General features: G+C 37.0%; 1 protein-coding gene across 1 annotated transcript in view; it reads left to right on the forward strand.

Moving 5' to 3' along the window:
• OSTN (osteocrin) overlaps positions 1-20,910 on the forward strand; it is a 43,246-nt gene that overhangs the window by 13,433 nt on the left and 8,903 nt on the right. Inside the window, exons 2-3 of the mRNA NM_001098597.1 lie at positions 2,572-2,670; positions 5,442-5,656. Of these exons, the coding sequence (NP_001092067.1) occupies positions 2,572-2,670; positions 5,442-5,656 (314 nt within the window). The remainder of the gene's footprint in view (positions 1-2,571; positions 2,671-5,441; positions 5,657-20,910) is intronic.

Genomic DNA, 20,910 nt, shown 5'->3' on the forward strand with positions numbered 1-20,910 from the left:
GTGCTAATGAGAAAGGCGGTCATTCAGAATAGAATGGCACTAGATATCCTGACAGCTACCCAAGGGGTGACATGTGCCATCATAAAAACAGAATGTTGTGTATATATTCCTGATCTCTCTGGTAATGTAACTGCTACGTTAGATGATATGAGGAATCAGATTAGGGCAATGTCTAACAATAATCTTCCTTTCTGGACTTCAGTTTTGTCTTGGATAAAAGGGGACTAGTGAAAAAATGTAATACTAATCATAGTTATTACACTGCTATTAATAATCTTTGGACATTGTATTTTTAATTGTGTTACTCAGCTTGTTGCACTCCGCTTAGGAACCATGTTCCAAGCCCACACCCTTCAAGTACAGTATTTGCCAATGACTGATGCACATCAGAAAGGATGCGCATCAAGAGGGGGGAATGTAGGGGTGTGGAAAAGGGAATAGGGAGCTTGGCAAGAGCAAAGCCATCGTGCTGCCACCGTCCATCTTGGGGAACTTAAGGTGACTCATATGAGGGCTCTGAGAAAAAAACAAAGTCACTAGGACTTGAGAAACTCTGGGCCTCGACTGTTCTAAAGAAACTCAAAAAAAGCTAGATTGTACTTGACATTAATCATTAAAGTAACAATATAAGGCATTCTGTACAGCTATACATCTTTCTGTATCCTGCATGTAACTTAAGGTTAATGTGGCATGTTAGACACTTAAGCAAGCACTATAAATGTACCTCCCCCCTTTTGCTTGGGGTCCATGATTGGGAATCGATTCCCATGGACCCGCCAGCGTAATAAAGTTGTTCCATCTTCCTCGAGTGTCCTCTGAGGTGATTTCTGGGAATTCTACAACAGCATCCCTTTCTTTTTGCTCCCTGCAGGTTTCCATATGATTTTTTTTTAAGAAAATACAAGTTTACTGAACCTTCTCATTCATGAAAGATAGACTGGGGGGCTTCCCAATGCCATTTGATAAGTGAAGTCAAACCCATTCTGTTGCAGCTCATAGCCCATGACCTTCTTCTAGTGGGGCCATACCTCCCACTTGAACCAGGGGCCAGAATGGCAGCCAGCATGCCTGATCTAGATCATAGATAAGCTTTAATTGGATCTATAGTGTCTTTTTAATGTAAAAATTCATAAGTGTATAAATGACACAACTTTGTGCCTGCTATATAGAATTAACAAATGGAATTTTTGACGTGTTCACTTTACTATATATAGAGAGATAAAAACTGATTCCCTTATGTTTTCTCCATAATCTTATTTACTTCCAACTCTCCCCAGAAGCAATTATGGTCATGAATCAAATTCCACTGGTTTATACTTTAATCATATGTACAGATTTCAAAATACATGAAATTGCTTTGTGTATTTCCAATTTGGTGAGAGTAGCATCCCGTATACACTATTCTAGAACTTCTAATTTCCCCACAAATCTGTTTTTTTAATCCATGCATATATTTACACATAACATTTAGGTCATTTGTTTTAACAGTAGATAATACATATATTTAAATTCTTTGCTTTTAGTCCAAATAGTATGAATATACTCCAATTGATAAATCCATTTCCTCTTGAGTAGCATACTTGGATTGCTTCAAATTCTTTACTACTATAAAAAATGACAGTATGAACTTTCAAACATGTCTCCTCATAAACTTTGGCCCATTTTTACTTGTGTGCCACTTTTCAAAATTTTATTTATCAGTTATTTAAATGTTCCAAATGCTAATCTTTCTTTTTTATGTCTACTGAAAATATATGCCATTTGTAATTTGTTTTTATTGTAATTTATCATGTAGAATTTTTCAGTTTTGATACAGTATAATTTAAGTTCTTCTATGAGGTCCACTTTTCAAATCTTGCTCCAGGAATCCTTACATGTCACAAGGACGTAAAGATAGTCTCCTAGTGGATTGTGGTGTTTTTGAAATTTTGAATTTAATTACTTTTAGACACAGGACATTCTGTCTTTTCTACCACAAACTCCACCAGGCCTCAATCTCTCATACATAGCCAAGTTAACACATTTCCCCTTAGGCACATGAGGTTGTCATCCGTGGATTAGACAGTCAAAGAATAAAGTTACACAAACTAGATTTCTCAGATTTGGGTTACTTTGAATTAAATTATGATTATAGGAGTTCCCTTGTGGTGCAACAGAAATGAATCCTACTAGGGACCATGAGGTTGCATGTTTGATCCCTGGCCTCGCTCAGTGGGTTAAGGATCTGGCATTGCTGTGGCTGTGGTGTAGCTCAGATTCAACCCCTAGCCTGGGAATCTCCAAATGCTGCATGGGCATGGCCCTAAAAATCTAAATAAATAAATAAATAATGATTATAGTTGTACAACTCCAGTCTGGGTTTCCATGGAAATGAAGACTTAGTAGAATTCATTCTGAGAGACTGGCAGCTTCTATTAAGTGTAATTTAGGTTTTGCAGAGGTGCACTCCAAGGCATAGAAGTAGAATAATTTGGTTTATTACGTGCCCATAACAAGCTTTATAGGAATTTTTATTTTCTGCCTTTATATGCCAAACTAATAAATGTTAACTCTGATATGTGTGCCCCTTAGATGATGGACTGGAGACTGGCAAGTGTGCATTTTATCCTGGCTGTGACGCTGATGCTCTGGAGCTCAGGAAAAGTGCTTTCAATGGATGTCACGACAAAGGTAATGGAAACTAGCTTAAAGGACCATATTTTTTATGAACATAAGCCATTTTTACTATTGTCAGAACTAGGTGCTGGTTGACAAATAGGGAGATGCCTTAATAACACAAAAAATTAAGTAAGCAGGCATTTCTTTCCATGCCTTGTCTTCACTGTGGATTCAGAAAAAGCCAGGTATCTAAATGTTAAAAAAAAAAAAAAAACTGTAGGTCATAACACAGATTTGTATTCTATAAACCTAAAACTATAGGATAAATTCATTTCCATTTCAGTCATATTTATTATTGAATCAATTACATAAAGATGAAAGTGCATTTATTTGAAATTTGAAGTTGTTTACATTTTAAAATTTGAGTAGTCTGCCTAAAACTTTATCATTATACCAATGTTTTCTTACTTCCTAGGCTGTAAAGGCAAAGAAATGTGAGGACATCTCCACACAGAGAAAAGTTAATGTGGCTCATTTAATCTTAACAGAAACATAGCATTATTCATTGTACTTCTTAAATAACATAAAGAGTCTGAAATGGCTTTTATTAAAGGACAAGTTTTATATGTTTTGTGATTATTTTTCCTGAGACTAAGAATATCTTTGAAAAGAAATAAAAATCTACTTTGTGTGTATGTCATTAGAAGAATGAACACATTTTTAGGAAGAAATTCTTAGAGATAATAAAAGATGTCTTATCTTTGCCCTTTGAAAGGCTGTCTCCTGTTCTTTAGAGTTTCTTTCTCTTGATTATAGATCATCCTCTCTTTAGTTTCTATGTGGTCAAGTTTATATTGATGGAACATGATGGAGGATAATATGAGAAAAAGAGTGCATTTCTCTTTGCTGTACAGCAGAAATTAACAGAACATTGTAAATCAACTATAATAATTTTTTTTTAAAAAAAAAGCTTAGGAAGTAACAGAAGCTGAGATTTTAAAAGAAGAGTTGTGAATTTTGCACTATAAGTAACAAAGAGCTATAGAGATTTTTAATTTTTTATATGATGAAAATAGTGTTTGGGGATAACTAACTTATGGCAATATTTAGGACAGAATAGAAAAGAGAGAGATGAGACAAATAAATTATGAAGTGATTGAGAGTGTACACTAAGCAGTCAAAAACACCTGATATTAATCACCACTAATAGGAAGAAAGGTTTTCCAGGAAGCACTGGCCAGGTTTAGAGCAGATTTGACTGGTTTAGGAAAGAAGCAGTTCAGTGGCTTTAAGTCTCAAGAACTCTGAAGCAGATGATAAGTATTCCAAAAGAGAATTGTTTGAGTTGATGATGAAAAGGTTTGGAAAGTGCTATTCTTTCATTTTATTGGGGGAAAAATAGAGGGAATAGAAAGAGAATAAGCTAAATATTCCATAAAGGATAACAGGAAGTGAAGAAAAAGTGTCTTGCAAAGACTAAGAGTCTGGCAAGGATGTGACTAAAGGTGGGAAGGAAACAGAACCTGTAGTTAACGTTTCTTCCACAGGGGAATAGTCTTGGGCTCTTGCAAAAGAAAAAGCTTCTCCTGGACTATGCAATGATTCTAGATTGTTGATAGGAGCATTTTTTAAATACTGTGATTGGGCCTAAGAAAGGAAAAGACAGACTTCATAAACTGGACACTCATACTTTTTTAACTTGGATGACTTGCCAAGTAGTATTATGAATAAACAAATAAATAAGAAATTTGGGTGTTCCCATTGTGGCGCAGTGGAAATGAATCCGAGGAACCATGAGGTTGCAGGTTCCATCCCTGTTCTCGCTCAGTGGGTTAAGGATCCGGCGTTGCCGTGAGCTGTGGTGTAGGTAGCAGATGCGGCTCGAATCTGGCGTTGCTGTGGCTCTGGCATAGGCCAGTGGTTACAGCTCTGATTGGACCCCTAGCCTGGGAACCTCCATATGCCTCGGGTGTTGCCATAGAAAAGACAAAAAAGACAAAAAAAAAAAAAAAAAAGAAAGAAAGAAAGAAAGAAAGAAAAGAAAAAATAAATTTGACAGGGAACAGTAAAGTTTTTGGAATAGCTCTGACCTCATCATGGACACTCAACATTTGTTATCAAATCACATGAGTGAATTGGTAAGCTCTTTCAGGGTATAGACTGAATTTCGTTCATTTTTTGGATCTCTTGGGTCTAATACAGAACTTGCTTAGTGGCTTTTTAATGGTTTGAATCAATAAGGAATGAATGACTGGTGAAAACGAAATAGCATGAGGTTAAGAGTTTTTTCAGAACTCATTCAATAAATATTCATCAGAAATGTATTGAGTACTCCTAACTCTGAGTAAAATACTGGGATAGGCATTGAATAGAGCAAATAAAAGATTAACTAGATATAGTCCTTGCTCTCAAGTTACTCGCAATCTAATATTGAATACAAATATATTGCAACTAATCTAATACAGGGGAAAACGTAATGATTGAAGGGATAAAAGAATTACAGATAATGAGCTATGGGAGTGATAAGGAAGGATGCAGTTGTTACTGGGAAAGAATCTAAAAGGATGATCAGTTAATACACTAAATTTTAGAAGCAGGCTTGGAATTTATCCCTTTTTTTATTTTTGTGTATGTGTGTATGTGTTTTATTTTCTTTTAATTTCTTTTGGATATACCTCATCTCTATGTTTTTGTCCCCCAAAATGTTTCTCTCTGGATCATAACTCCATGAGAAATCACGTTTCATGACAGACATGACAGCTAAAAACAGCAAAAGTCAAATGTGGATGATCGTCCCTGTTTTATTTTCCTTCATGAATGGACTCACCTTTCCCACCCTGTAGGCCTTTGATTCTGAACTCATAGATGTTGAACCACCACCCACAATGACAGAAGAGAAATCAGCTACTGATCTGGCAGCTAAACTCTTACTTCTTGATGAACTTGTGTCTCTGGAGAATGATGTGATTGAAACAAAGAAGAAAAGAAGCTTCTCTGGTTTTGGTTCTCCCCTGGACAGACTCTCAGCAGGCTCTCCAGATCATAAAGGTAAACAGAGGTAAGTGAACTCTTGGAGAAGGAACTTTTCATTTTCTAATTCTTCCACTTTGGATTCAGAAACAGAATTTCACATAAAAATACAATGAAAATCTTGTAGGTAAACACATTTAAAATTATATTAGCTAATGTCTGAGTTTAATGGTGTTGTTTTGGAAATAACTGTTTAAAGAATGAAACAATTGATACAATATGCATTATTATTTTCATCATAATGTTTTCTAAGGAAGATTCTGTTGTATGCAGATGTAAAATAATTATTATAAGACATAACAGTATTTGAGAGGTAAGGGGGAAAATGTGCCATGAGACAAATGTTCTGGTCAGTTATGTTTTCTATTTAGTAGAGGTAACCAGAATACCGTTTTTATGTTTACCCATGATACAAAGCTTTCCAAATCATGTGAATAAGTCCACTCTCCTATACCAAGAGGTAGTGAAGAGTTCTCAGGACCTGGAGTCAGAACACATGTGTCTAAGTCGAATTTCTGATCATTTCTAGCCATGAGAGTTGTGTAAGAATCTTATCATCTGTGATCAGCTTATTTATCTGGAAAATGGGATAATTACTTACCTCCATTAAAAAAAAAAAAAACAGTAAGAGAAAAAAAAAAAAGGAAGAGAAGGCTAGTATGCTAAGGAGGACAATCCAGTGAAGAGGAAAATAATGATGGAGGAACTGGACTGGAAATGAAGGCAGCTGCAGAAGCAATGCCCCTGAGAAGATACAAGGAGGTAGGATAAAATGTGCAAGGCAGCCAAATTTAGAAGCCTGGGGATTAAAAAACAGGAAAGAGGAGGGAGTAGAAGGGGACAGACAAAGCGGGAGACTGGGGATGGTGGGTGCTGATACCCCTTCTCTCTTTTTTACTTTTTTAATTCATTTCATTTCATTTTGTCTTTTTAGGGCCACACTCAGGGCATATGGAGGTTCCCAGGCTAGGGGTCTAATTGGAGCTGTAGCCGCCGGCCTACACCACAGCCACAGCAACACCAGATCCCAGCAGCGTCTGTGACCTACACCACAGCTCACGGAAATGTGGGATCCTGAACCCACTGAGTGAGGCCAGGGATCGAACCTGCATCCTCATGGACGCTAGTCCGATTCTTTCCACTGAGCCACAATGGGAACTCCCAGGTTCTCTTCTAGTGGCTTCCGCTGTCTCAGAAGTAGGAAGGAGGATCTTAAGGGTCGCAGGTTTTAGTGGAGAGCCAGATGGATACCCCACCTCCCCTACCCATCACCACACCTGGTCCCGATTCAGGAAGCGGCTTGCAGGGCAGATACCACTTATTCAACGAGCAGATCCATCCCTGCAAGCAGAGGCGAGGGTCCCTGCGCCCTCACAAACCAGAGTGGCCACCAAACAGCAGAAGCCTACAGGCCACCAACTCCTGGCTGAGCGTCTCTTCTCAGACTTGCTCATCAAACTGTACAAGCATCTCTGGCCAAACACAGAGAGGAAGATGCTTGGGCCCTCACAGCACCAAGTGTTCTAGAACGATCCTCCCAGGCAACCTGCATGCCTCAGACCTGTCTGCCTCAGAAGACAAGGGCTCTCCCTGCGGAGACCCGCCGACTCACCTCCACTCGGCTCCTGGGCCGTTCGGACATCGTGAAGCCAGTGCTCACTCCAGGCTGGTCCACCTCCTCCCCAGGGTCCTGCCCTCCTCTGACCTGAAAGGAGACGTGCACCTGCTACAAGACCCGCGAGACCTGCGAGACCCTTGCCCATGGGGACCTGCACCCGCCCTTACCCCCACCTCGCCCGGCTGTCACCTGGGCGGCAGCTTCCCTGAGGGGCCCTCCTGAGGGCGGCCAAAGTCGTGGACACCGCGGGTGGTGGTCACGCCCCTGTCTCCCCGTGGAAACAGCAGAACAGAAGTCCTTTCTTAGGTAGTGAAAGTCGCTTCAGTGTACACGCTTCAGCAAACCTGAGCCAGGCATCCCCGTAACCCTTCCGTGAGTACAAACCGAGGGCACTGTGGGCAATGGACGTTACTACAGCAAGCCTCCTGTGGAGGAATGCTCAGGAATAGCTGTGGAATTGGTCAAAGACGCAGCTTGGGTGGGAGGAAAACCTCGTAATTTAACTTGCCTACAGGAGCAAAGTGAGAAGCCCTGGGAAGTTTCTTTATGTGGACTCACTAGGGCTAATGCAGCAGGTCTCAGTGTGAATGCGCCCCCCACCACCACCGCGACCCCTCCCCCACCTTCCCACCCCCTCCAGACGACACAGCAGTTGCGTGCGCTCGCCATCCTCAGTAGCAAAATGGATCCAACAGCAGTCATAGTTTTTGATGTGCGGGTCCAGAAATATCATCGTATCCTCCTTAGACCTGGTAAAAGAGTAAATACATTCACCAGATGACAATAAGAAAATGACTCAGAATAAATCAGAAAGATATGGGGAATAAAATGAGAAAATATATGTATAATTAAATCTAAATAGAGTATAACTGGGACAAGTAGAAAAAAACCACTATTTAAAGATATTATGAGTATTTTTTCAATGATTTTCTAGAAATGGTGAAATAAGACGATTTGTCAAATTTGGCAATAACAGCAAATATTGACTCAAAATAACTAGTGCCGCTTTTGAAAGGTTAATCGAATTAAGAACAATTATTCTGTCAAAAGGATATCATGTAAGAGATGGCTTAGAGGCTTAAACATTCAAGGCATGTTCTTGGGAGGACTAAATAGCATGGTGTGGGCTCAAAATTAGGTATTAAGAAGCAAGATCAGAAATGAAATTGAGAAGGAGAGTTGGGACCACATAGGGATGCTGTTTTTAGCATTTTCATTCATACTGTTGCCGCGTGGACTGTGCAGTACAAAACCTGTACAACCTTAGTCCACGTCTCTGGAACCAGATTGTGACAGTCCTATCCAATGCTGTGTCCAGAAAGAAAGGATTTTAGTAGAGTGATTGATGATTGTCAGGGGTCAAAAATGATCCATTTTCATTCCCTTTTACCTCTACCTTTCCCTTCACTTCCAACAACTTCCAGAAGGTTGGAAGTATTAAGGAGAACTAATGCATTTGCACAGAAGTTTACTCATGAGCTTCAGAAATTGAGGATTTCCCCTAATCTAGACTTTATTTTGCTTCACGACTGCAATTAGACTACAGAGATTCTGTTCCTTTGAACTCTGTGGCTTACAACAAAGGTGACCTCCAATGTCAGGATTGTTTTACTTAGAATTTATTTAGAATAATATATACAAATTAATCTTTTTTTACGTATAATTTATTTCTAAGACTTTTATATTTTTGTTCTTGATAGTTGATCTTTTACTCCTTCAAATTAGATTCCAAGGACACTTTCTGGGAAATTTTCCTTCAAAGATTCATATTTTATTCAACAACTCCTGTTCTTGGTCTTAAAGCAAATATTAAATTTGTGTATTAGAGAGTTGGAAAATAATGGGAATACATAGTAGATACTGCATAAAATATTTCTATGCATGCTCTTGACTTTTAACTGAAAAATAAGTTTAGATTTCTTTCAAAACATGATACTAACTCAAGCAAAATTAAACTTTCAATTTTTCTATCATCTGCTACAAAGGTATTTGCATATTGGTCAAATATAAATAATACATTTACAGGACTAAAAGGAAGGTTTTTGTATATGTAGTAGCAAGAATACACAGTTTAGAGTTTTGCAATGATTTTATTAAAAATTTCATAAAAATTGAAGTAATTTTGCATGGGAGAGCTGTATATAATGTTATTTACTGTTCTTTGATTACAGTATATGAGAGAATAGCTTGAGTCCTTTAGTGCAGATAACTTTACTCCTTCCTTACTTGTTTTCGAATCCTTCACAAGGCCAGAAATTATGTTGTTACCTTATTATGCATGAATGTATACAAAACACTCTCTTTGTTGCTTATAGCATCTGTGATGTTCATGTATATGGCCTCAATTTTTCTCCTTCTTAGACATGCGTGTTCTATCTTCTCATACTCACCAAGAGAAAGTTATAGGTCTGAGATCCATTTTCCACACTCTAGCCCAAAGAACTAACTCATCATTTAATCCCAAAATTCATAAGCTTTTTTTGTGTCATGGGCCACTATGGCACTTTGGTGAAACCTATGGACCCCCTCTCAGGATATTGTTTTTAAATGAACAAATTTCATGAATTCAAAGGTTACGAATATAGAGAAACAAAATTATCAATATATTTAAAAATTAATTTGTAGTATGACAATACATATGCTTTATTAAAGCATAAAATAAGATCTAAGAGATGTATCTGAAAAAATAATTTCAAGTAATGCTGAACATAAAAAAAACAATTTCAAAGTATCTTTAAGGACAAAAATGTGCTTTGAATCTATCTGTGATTTCTACTTGTTACAAGGGTCTACTAACTAACAAAACTATTCTGATTTGTCCTCTACAATCATAACTGAAGCCAATGCTCTATTTCACATAGAGGATAGTGAAGCCAAAGGTGTAACATTTCCCATTCATATTTATGGATTCCTGAATTATATGGTACATGATTCCAAGCTTTAAAATTCTATCTTAAGCATATCAAATACATTATCTTATTTTCAATGACTATAAAATATTCAGAAAATAAAATTTTCTAACTGCTCTTGAAAACATCTGTAAAAGATGGAAAAATGAATGAACAGCTTGGGGAAAAGAAAAAACAAACAAATATTAAAAAAAACAGGGTTAAGGTCTATGGAAGATCATATTAAAATGAAGCAAAGGCCCCTCTATTATTTCCTATTTTATATCATATTTAACATTTTTCACCTGAATATGACACTAGCTTCATTTTCAATTGGATGTGCAAGTTACTTTAATTCTCAGAACAGTTACCTCAACTACACATTGAAGTTCAAAATATTTTCTTCATTCAGTTTACGTGTTTAAAACCTGAAGTTAATGAATGGTCATTCAGTTCATGAAACTAAAAGGAAGCAGCTATGACCATATCTCTGGCAAAATAGTATCTTCTATTTGAACCACTCTTTACTATTAGAAGATACAAGAATCTTTCTAAACGGTGGTTTCTCTCACTTCTTCCCACCATACTGAAAATGCCTTGTAAAATATTAATAATAATAATATGGTATATATTTTAACTACAATAAACATTCTCATAATTATTACTGTTCTAATTCAACCATTAATGTTTTGAGGTCAGAAAAGCAATTAATATCATTGTGTCAGTTGGGTTTCCTGCAGGAAACAGGCAAGCATGTTTGAAATAAGAAAATTTGTAAAGAATTTAGACATAGCACAGCTATTTACAAAAGGCTGGGTAGAGGCAAATCATACTGGATGGTGCAATCTGACCCTTGTTTGTAGAGTCAGATGCCTTGGGAGAAGCCATGACCTTTGGTTAAGAGGATGTGACCTTGCAAGGAGGGTACGAGGGGAAAATTATCCTGACCTCAATTCCTCTCTCCTTCCAATCTCTCCTGCCAAGTCTGCCCATCACCTGCCCCAAACCAAAGCCAGAGCATTGGATCTTTTCTAGCATCCAGTGGGGTTTGTTTCCTATACTGAAATTAGGGTGAGAAAAGGCAGTGTATCTGCAGAACAGACAGAAGATACCCAGCACAGTTGCACACATTCTGTAGACTCAGGTCAATAAACAATTTGCTCCATAACGTTGTATCATCACCACTTAATTGAAAGAGAAGGACTCCATAGAACATAATTACAGAAGCAACTTTATCCCCAACCACACACATTCAAATCCATTCTGTTGATGTTTCCTAGCTCTTGGATGAAAACAAAGGCAAGAATTATGACTCTACAGTCTCACTGAAATAATAAATATTCGTCTGGCTGCTTTTACTAGAAAGATAGTCACATGTCAGTAATTAAAATAACCATTGATATGCCTTAGCCCAAACTATGAATATTATTAAAAATTTCTCCTTTTTCAAGCTGGAAAGCTGCAGTGGGAAAGGGTTAGTGGTCAGTTTATCCTCACCCCTTCCCCCACTACAGTGGGCTGATTTCTATCTCCTCCAGTATTGGGGATGGAGATACAGAGAGGTAAAGAAAAGTCTTATTTGACAGATACTATCATGACCTGACTTCTGTGCTCTCTGGCCTCAGTAAATACTCCGAGTTGACTCCTCACCATGAGCTGTCTTTGTGTGGGGTCATTGCATAACCCCCACTGGGAATGTGGACATAAACATCCTTGCCTCCAGTAATGCTTCTCTTCCAGCAGGTCAGCTTTGCTCTTCATATTCATCCTACTCCCTTAGCTTCTTCTTTTGACACCACCACCAGCATCCTGCTGAGGTCACCTCACCCATAACTCCTGTCCGTAAGCCCTTCGGGGAAGTTTCTTTTTAGAATTAACCTAGGCCAACTCTACCCACATGCTCTTTCTACATCTGCTCCTCAGAAAACCCACATCCTTGATTCTGGTCACTGAAAGTACAGTTGTTCCTTATGTAACCATCTCTTCAGCCAATTCTCACAGCTTCCTGCCCTTTAAATTTCATAGTCTGTTCTATGAGGTCCACCCTGCTTCAATGAGTCTATGTCAAGCTTTTTTTGAAGGCTTTTCTCTGTATGAAAGAACAGGGAAAATGTCACTGGTCTCCAATAACCTGCTCCAGAGAAATCCTCCTTCTTTACCTATTAAATATCAATCTTTTTACTGGATTAAAGTTGAAATATCAGTTTGTAGACACCTTCTTTACAAATATTGTTTAATTCTAGCACCTTTATTTTGAATGCAAGAGGAAATACTTACCAATTTTTTTTTCTCCCCTTTACCTTTTCTGGGCCACAGTTAAAATTGAAATGGAAAGATTCCCATTTTAATATTCTGGTACACTAATTTTGAATTCCTAAACTCCAGAAGATATTATCCCCTTTTGATTTGTATATTTTCATAGATATAAAATGATTTCTCTGTTACAACCTAGCCAGAACATCAGGTTATTTAACCCCAAGTCCAATGATTTTCCACTTCAATAAGCTGATAAAGAAATTAAAGGAATGTGTGAATAAGGGACTTGTCCAAGGCCAGGAACAGTGAGATTCACTTAGAATGCTTGCGTAAAATAGGTCATTTTGGAAAAGGTATTCCAATGATGTATATGTTTTCTATCCTAAGTCAGACATAAAATTCAGGCTAAAATTGAGAATATCAATTCCAGCTTCCATTTGTCAGATGTGATTGCCCTTCTTGATGACAGTGCCAAAGATTAAAGATAAAAATCCTTTCATTTCACCTTTTCTAATTCACTGTAAAGTAATTCCACAGACCAAGGCCAAACTAGATATCTCATAATTTTTGCTATTTTTTTTTAGTTCTTAATTCTTAAAGCCCAAAAGAGGTAGTTCAAAATGGGCTCCATTCCATAATGAAGAACAGAGAAAAAGGATTCAGAGTGTGATGCCCTATATGTTTCCTTCCTCATATTTGAAAAGACTGGCTGTACTATAAGAATTGCCCTTAAACCCTGATCTCGGGCCATTTTCCCCAAACTGTTCTTTATCACTTGGCTCATACCACCCCTGCTCAACTCCAACAGAAAGAGACAGTCCCTTTGCCTTTTATCCTTACCCTGATTCACATGTGAGGTTTAAAACTTTCTCCCCAAATGGCTAATACTTGATTCCATATATGGGCTTTAAAGTGTATATTACCCCAAAAAAGAAAATTCTAGAAAACATTTTGTGTAAATTTCCATTTACTGGATAGACTTTTCAAGTGTCATTAGACCCTCAGAGAGGTTCATGAGCCAAGCAGATGAAAATCCTTTCTGCCTAATCCTACAGCCCTGCAGTGATTTTTCAAATCAAGAATACCTGGGTTACTTTACAGTATACCCTTGATTTTTTTTTAATTTTATTGAAGTACATTTGACTTATAATGTTGTATTAGTTTCAAGTGTACAGCTGAGTCACATATATATATATGTATATATGTATATATATATGTATATATATATATATATATATATATATATATATATATATATATATTCTTTTTTCCCAAATAGATTATTACAAACTATTGAATAGATTTCCCTGAGCAATACAGGAGGTTCCTGTTAATCATCTGTTCTATACAGTAGTGTGTATGTATTACTCCCATCCTCCCAGTTCCTCCCTTCCCTCCACAGGTTCCCCTATGGTAACCTTAAGATTGCATTTGAAATCTGTGAGTTGACAATAAACCCTTTAAACCTCATTATTCGATTCCAGTTCTCCTAGCTTGTTTCTGAATGCCTGTTCATATGACCCATTTCTTAGGATAATATTTCAGAAGCTGACATTATGCCTAGTCAGCACCATCATCATAAACTTAATAGGATCTGTTTAAAATTGAATTACCATTTTTGAGATAGAACTTCCAAAGTCATAAATCAACTGTGTGCCAATGAATTAGCAATTCCTCTCATCATTCTAAACATATCCCATATACTAAGTTGTACTTCCCAGCCTCATGATTCCACATAGAGGAACTCCAGTGAGAAAACTGGCCCCATTCCTCATGCCTTATTCACGCCTTCCCAAAGGAAAAGGAGTCATGTACCTGATAGTTTGAGAGGAGTAGTTGAACATGTTGCCCTTTCTTCCTGCCTTTTTTATTATTTTTTTTTTTTGGTGGGGTTGGGAATATAATTATGACTAATTGTGTAAATCCATCTAATCCTGGGAGAAAATGTGAGGAAGAACTTTTACATGCAAATTAAATCCATATTCTAAATTCAACTGATCAAAATGACATTTTCACTTCTATGCATTTATCATTCATATCTTATTTCTGTATTGTTTCTGAGTGCAGGCTCAGGGGAAAAAAAGAGCATTGTGTATTGGCACCTAAAAAACTACATTATCACTCAGATTTAATGTGGTTCTTCACCTAACATTCTAGAATTAAATTTGAAAGCCTAATTTGTCTCTTTTATTTTTTTAAATTTTTTTATTGTTATTTCCTCCAAACAATTTTTTTCTACTGTACAGCATGGTGACCTAGTTACACATACATGTATACATTCTTTTTTCTCCCATTATCTTGCTCCGTCATAAGTGACTAGACATAGTTCTCAGTGCTACACAGCAGGATCTCATTGCTAATCCATTCCAAAGGCAATCGTTTGCATCTATTAACCCCAAGCTCCCAAATGGTCCCACTCCCTCCCCCTCCCCCTTGACAACCACAAGTCTATTTTCCAAGTCCATGAGTTTCTTTTCTATGGAAAGGTTCATTTGTGCTCTATGTTAGATTGCAGATATAAGTGATATCATACAGTATTTGTCTCTCTCTTTCTGATTTACTTCATCCAGTATGAGAGTCTCTAGTTCTGTCCATGTTACTGCAAATGGCATTATTTTGTTCTTTTTTATGGCTGAGTAGTATTCCATGGTGTACATATACCACATATTCCTATCCAATCATCTGTCAATGGACATTTGGGTTATTTCCATGTCTTGCCTACTGTGAATGGTGCTGCAGGGAACATGCGGGTGCATGTGTCTTTTTTAAGGAAAGTTTTGTCTGGATATGTGCCCAAGAGTGGGGTTCCTGGGTCATATGGTAGTTCTATGAATAGTTTTCTAAGCTGCCTCCATACTGTTCTCCATAGTGGCTGTACCAGCTTATATTCCCACCAACAGTGCTGGAGGGTTACCTACCTGTTCTCCACACCCCCTCTAGCATTTGTTATTTGTGGACTTATTAATGATGGACATTCTGACTGGTGTGAGGTGGTATCTCATGGTGGTTTTGATTTGCATTTCTCTAATAATCAGGGATGTTGAGCATTTTTTCATGTGCTTGTTGGCCATCTGTATATCTTCCTTGGAGAAATGTCTATTCATGTCTTTTGCCCATTTTTCCATTGGGTTGTGGGCTTTTTTGCTGTAGAGTTGTGTAAGTTGTTTGAATATTTTAGAGATTAAGCCCTTGTCAGTTGCATCATTTGAAACTATTTTCTCCCATTCTGTAAGTTATCTTTTTGTTTTCTTTTTGGTTTCCTTTGTTGTGCAAAAGCTTGTCAGTTAGATTAGGTCCCATTGGTTTGTTTTGTTTTGTTTTTGGTCTTTTTGCCTTTTCTAGGTCAACTTCTGTGGCATATGGAGGTTCCCAGGCTAGGGATCTAATCGCACCTGTAGCCTCTGGCCTACGCCATAGCCACGGCAATGGGGGATCTGAGCCGCATCTGCGACCTACATCAGAGCTCACGGCAATGCCAACTCCTTAACCCACTGAGCAAGGGCAGGGATCTAACCCACAACCTCATGGTTACTAGTTGGATTCATTAACTACTGAGCCACGATGGGAACTCCAGTTCCCACTGTTTTATTTTTGCTTTTATTTCTGTTGCTTTGGGAGACTGATCTGAGAAAACATTTGTAAAGTTGATGTCAGAGAATGTTTTGCATATGTTCTCTTTCAGGAGCTTGGTGGTGTCTTGTCTTATATTTAAGTCTTTCAGCCATTTTGAATTTATTTTCATGCATGGTGTGAGGGTGTGTTCTAGTTTCATTGATTTATATGCAGCTGTCCAGGTTTCCCAGCAATACTTGCTGAAAAGACTCTCTTTTTCCCATTTTATGTTCTTGCCTCCTTTGTCAAAGATTAATTGACCATAGGTGCCTGGGTTTATTTCTGGGTTCTATATTCTGTTCCATTGGTCTGTATGTCTGTTTTGGTACCAGTACCACACTGTCTTGATGACTATGGCTTTGTGATATTTATCCTGAAGTCTGGGAGAGTGATGCCTCCTGCTTGGTTTTTGTTCCTCAGGATTGCTTTGGCAATTCTGGGTCTTTTGTGGTTCCATATAAATTTTTGGATTGTTTGTTCTAGTTCTGTGAAAAATGTCATGGGTAATTTGATAGGTATTGCACTGAATGTGTAGATTGCTTTGGGTAGTATGGCCATTTTTACAATATTAATTTTTCCAACCCAGGAGCATGGAATATCTTTCCATTTCTTTACATCTCCTTTAATATCCTTGATTAATGTTTTATAGCTCTCAGCATATAAGTCTTTTACCTCCTTGGTCAGGTACATTCCCAGGTATTTGATTTTTTTGGGGTGCAATTTTAAAAGGTATTGTATTTTTGTATTCCTTTTCTACTATTTCATTGTTAATATACAGAAATGAGATTGATTTCTGAATGTTAATCTTATATCCTGCTACCTTGCTGAATTTGTTGACCAGTTGAAGTAGTTTTTGTGTTGAGTCCTTAGGGTTTTCTATATATAGTATCATGTCATCTGCATACAGTAACAGTTTTACCTCTTCTCTTCCTATTTGGATCCTTTTATTTCTTTTGTTTGTTTGATTGCTGTGGTTAGGACTTCCAGTACTATGTTGAATAACAGTGGTGAAAGTGGGCATCCTTGTCTTGGTCCAGATTTTAATGGGAAGGCTTTCAGCTTTTCTCCATTAACAGGGCCTTGCTGGATTCTCCTTCATTTTGCTCTTTCTCATACCTTAATTTTTCCAAGCTCATTATAGTCCTAATTTCCTATAATCTTTTCTTATTTCTATAATTTTAAATTGGGAAAACCAAGATTGTGAGACTCAGGGATCCCTCTTGTTTGATTGTTTTCATATGCTCTTCCTGGAACCTCCAACTTGGTTGTGATCTCTTGCCCTGTAGAGTCCCAAAGTATTTTGAATCTCACTGTATTAGATATCTGTTGCTATGGGAAACAGATTGCCCAAAATGTAGCAGCAGAAGACAATAATAAACATTTATGTCTTCACACAGCTTCTGTGCCTCAGAAATACAAGAATACTTTGCCTGGGTGATTCTAGCTCAGCGTCTCTCCCAAAGTTACAGTGAAGAAGTTGACAGTCATCTGAAGGCTATATGAGGCCTGGAGATAACCATTTCCAAAATGACCCACTTGCCTGGTTGATGGCAGGAAGTCTCAGTCCCTTACTGGCTATTGGCAGGAGGCTTTAGTTCATTGCCATGTAAACCCCTCTATAGGGTTGTGAGATGTCCTTAAGAAATGGCAACTGACTTGCCAGAGTGAATGACCAACAAAGCAAGGCAGAAGCTGCAATATTTTTCATTACTTACCTTCGAAGTCATTTCCACAATATACCATTAGTTACAGAGTTCAGGCCTATTCGATGTGGAAGGAGACTATGTTATAGTAGAATCACTGAAGTTTATCTTGGAGCCTGGCTTATATACTCACCCAAGCTTTTAAAGTATACTTATTTAATTTCATGTTTTACTAACCTACATTACTGAACTACTCAAATGAACATCTTCTGTTAACCTTTACTATACTTGCATTATTTGCTGTTACTTAATGTTGGTGGATCTGCCTGGTCTTCTTGAAAGTGGCCAAGCAGTTTATCATCCCTTTAAGATGTAGCAGCAAATCTATCACTTTTAGAGAACATTCTCCATACCCTAATCCCTAAGTTTCTTTTCTTGGAATTCAAAAGCATAAGCAGAATCAATAACGGCTTTTGTGTATCCTATTGAGGGAAAAATATTTAAGTTCACGTGAAACAACTATTAAAATTAATGAAGTAAGTATGTGTTCACAAAATAAACCTTAAATTTTTTAAAGGCTTGGTTATCATACAGAACATATTCTCAGACCATTATGTAATTGAATAAATAACAACAGGATAACTTAAAAAGAAGATGCAATTCTCAACTCATTTTATGAGAATAACATTTTCTGGACATCAGCATCAAGTGTAGAGAGAACAAGACAAGAAAATTATAAGACATCTTCATTAAGGACTATAGATTCAAATTCCTTCGCAAAAAAAAAAAAAAAAAAAATCAGCAAAACAATTCCAGTAATGTACCAAAAAGATTATACACCAGAGTTCCCATCATGGCTCAGTGGTTAATAAACCCGACTGGCATCCATGAGTATGCGGGTTCGATCCCTGGCCTTGCTCAGTGGGTTAAGGAGCCGGCGTTGCTGTGAGCTGTGGTGTAAGTCACAGACTCGGCTTGGATCCTGCATTGCTGTGGCTGTGGCGAAGGCTAGCAGCTGCAGCTCTGATTTGACCCCTAGCCTGGGAACCTCCATATGCCACAGGACAAAAGACAAAAAAAAAAAAAGATTATACCCCGTTATTATATTAGGTTTATTACAAAAATACAGTATAAAGTTGATTTACTTTACAAAGTCAACTAATTGAATTGACAAATTGAAGAAATAAAACCATATCATCTCAATGGGTGCAGAAAAAGCATTCAGTAAATCCAATATATATTCATCATCTAAATCATCAATGGATTAATAATGGAAAGTAACTTTTTGGAAACAAGTAAGGGATGCCTATTTAAAAACCTACAAAAAATAAAATAATAAAATAAAAACCTACAAAACATATTCTTAAATGACATCACTTAAAACAACAACAAATCTAATAAACTATGGGAAGTCTTAATGGAAAATATTATAAAAATATATGGGAAGGCATTAAAAATAAATAGCTGATCTTGGATAGTAAGATTCAACATTATAAAGATTTCAATTTCTCTAAATGATTTATACCTTAGATTCAATACAATTCCAGGTAAAGCTGCAAAATGATCTCCCATTAAACTTGACAAACTGCATTTAAAATTTATAAATAATTAGGTGTGGAAATGGGGGGGGGAAGGAGAATCATGACCCCTATGTCACCCCATAAATGAAAACTAGTTTCAAAATTTAAAAATTTAAATACATAAGGCAAAACTCCAGAAAGATTTTAAGACACTGTAGGAGAATATTTTCATAACATTAAGGGTGATTTCATAAACAAAATGTAAAAGTATTGACAAATTTTAAGACAACATTAAAGATTTTCATAAAAGACACAATAAAGATGATTAACTACAAGTGGGAAAGGATATTTACTTATAACTGATAAGTCTAATATTTAGAATATAAGAAACACTCCTACAAATCAATATTTAAAAGAGAAAAACAGGCAACAGACTTAACCAAGTACTTCCAAAGGATGAAATCCAAGTGGCCAATATGCAAAGTGAAAGGAGAGCAACTGTATTAGTATTCATGGAAAGCAAACTAAGACCAAAACGAAATATGATAGCAAATGCAACTAACTGGCAAAATTAAAAGTCCACAATACAAGGGTTAGTATATATTTGAAACAATAGGAACTATCATACACTGCTCTTGGGTGGTTAAATTGGTATAGCAACTTTGGAAAACAGCCTGTTCCTATGTAATAAAATTAAGGATAGGCATAGCTAGCAATTCTACTTCTAAAAATATACTAGAGAAATCCTTAAATGTGCATTACAAGCCTGTATAAGAAAATGTTTAGCTGAATAGTACATGACAATAATAACAAAAAAGGAAATACCTCATGATAAAGTGTATTAATAAGTGTTGTAGAGTTGTATGATAAAATATTATACAACAGTAAACATGAAAGAGCTCCATTTACACAAGTCAACATGGGCAAATCTCAGAATACATAATATTTGCTGAAAGAAGTCAAGAGGAATTCACATGTAATTTCTTTCAGATAAAATTCTAGAACCATCTAAACTAACCAGGAGAGTTTTGAAGAATACATATAGATTATAAAGAAAATCAAGTGATATATTAGATCAAAATTCATCCTACAGATGACCTCTGGGACTAAGTCATGAGAGGGATTCAGTGTGAGAGAAAGAGAAACAGGAACTTCTTAAGTACTGATATTTTATTTCTTAACTAGATGCTACCAATAGGGGTGTTCACGTTTTCTTTTTCTTTTTTCTTTAGGGCCACACCTGCAGCATATGGACTTTCCTAAACTAGCGGTCAAATTGGAGCTCCAGCTGCCAGCCCATACCACAGCCACAGGAACACAGGATCCTAGCCATGACCAGGACCTACACCGAAGCTCAGAGCAACACCAGATCCTTAACCCACTGAGAGAGGCCAGGGATAGAACCCATATCCTCATGGACACTATGTCAGGTTCTTAACCTGCTGAACCACAAGGGAAACTCCTAAATACAAGTTTTCTAACAGTTGTTTTAGAATGGTGAACATCTTTAGAGATTGAATTATCAAATAATATAAATATTAAAGAAAATCCTATTTGGCTCAAGAAGTCTATTTTAGTGAGAAATTTAAAGTTATATTTTAAAAAATCCACCCTTTTTATATTACTTTGATAGTCTGTATCCTTAAACTACTTTCAGAATATTTTAGAATGGAAAAGGTGGATTGTTTTAAATGGATATATAACATTATCCATGTCATACCATTATTTTGTCACAAGAGGGACTA

This window comes from Sus scrofa, chromosome 13 (assembly GCF_000003025.6).
Source record: "Sus scrofa isolate TJ Tabasco breed Duroc chromosome 13, Sscrofa11.1, whole genome shotgun sequence".
Lineage (NCBI taxonomy): Eukaryota > Metazoa > Chordata > Mammalia > Artiodactyla > Suidae > Sus > Sus scrofa.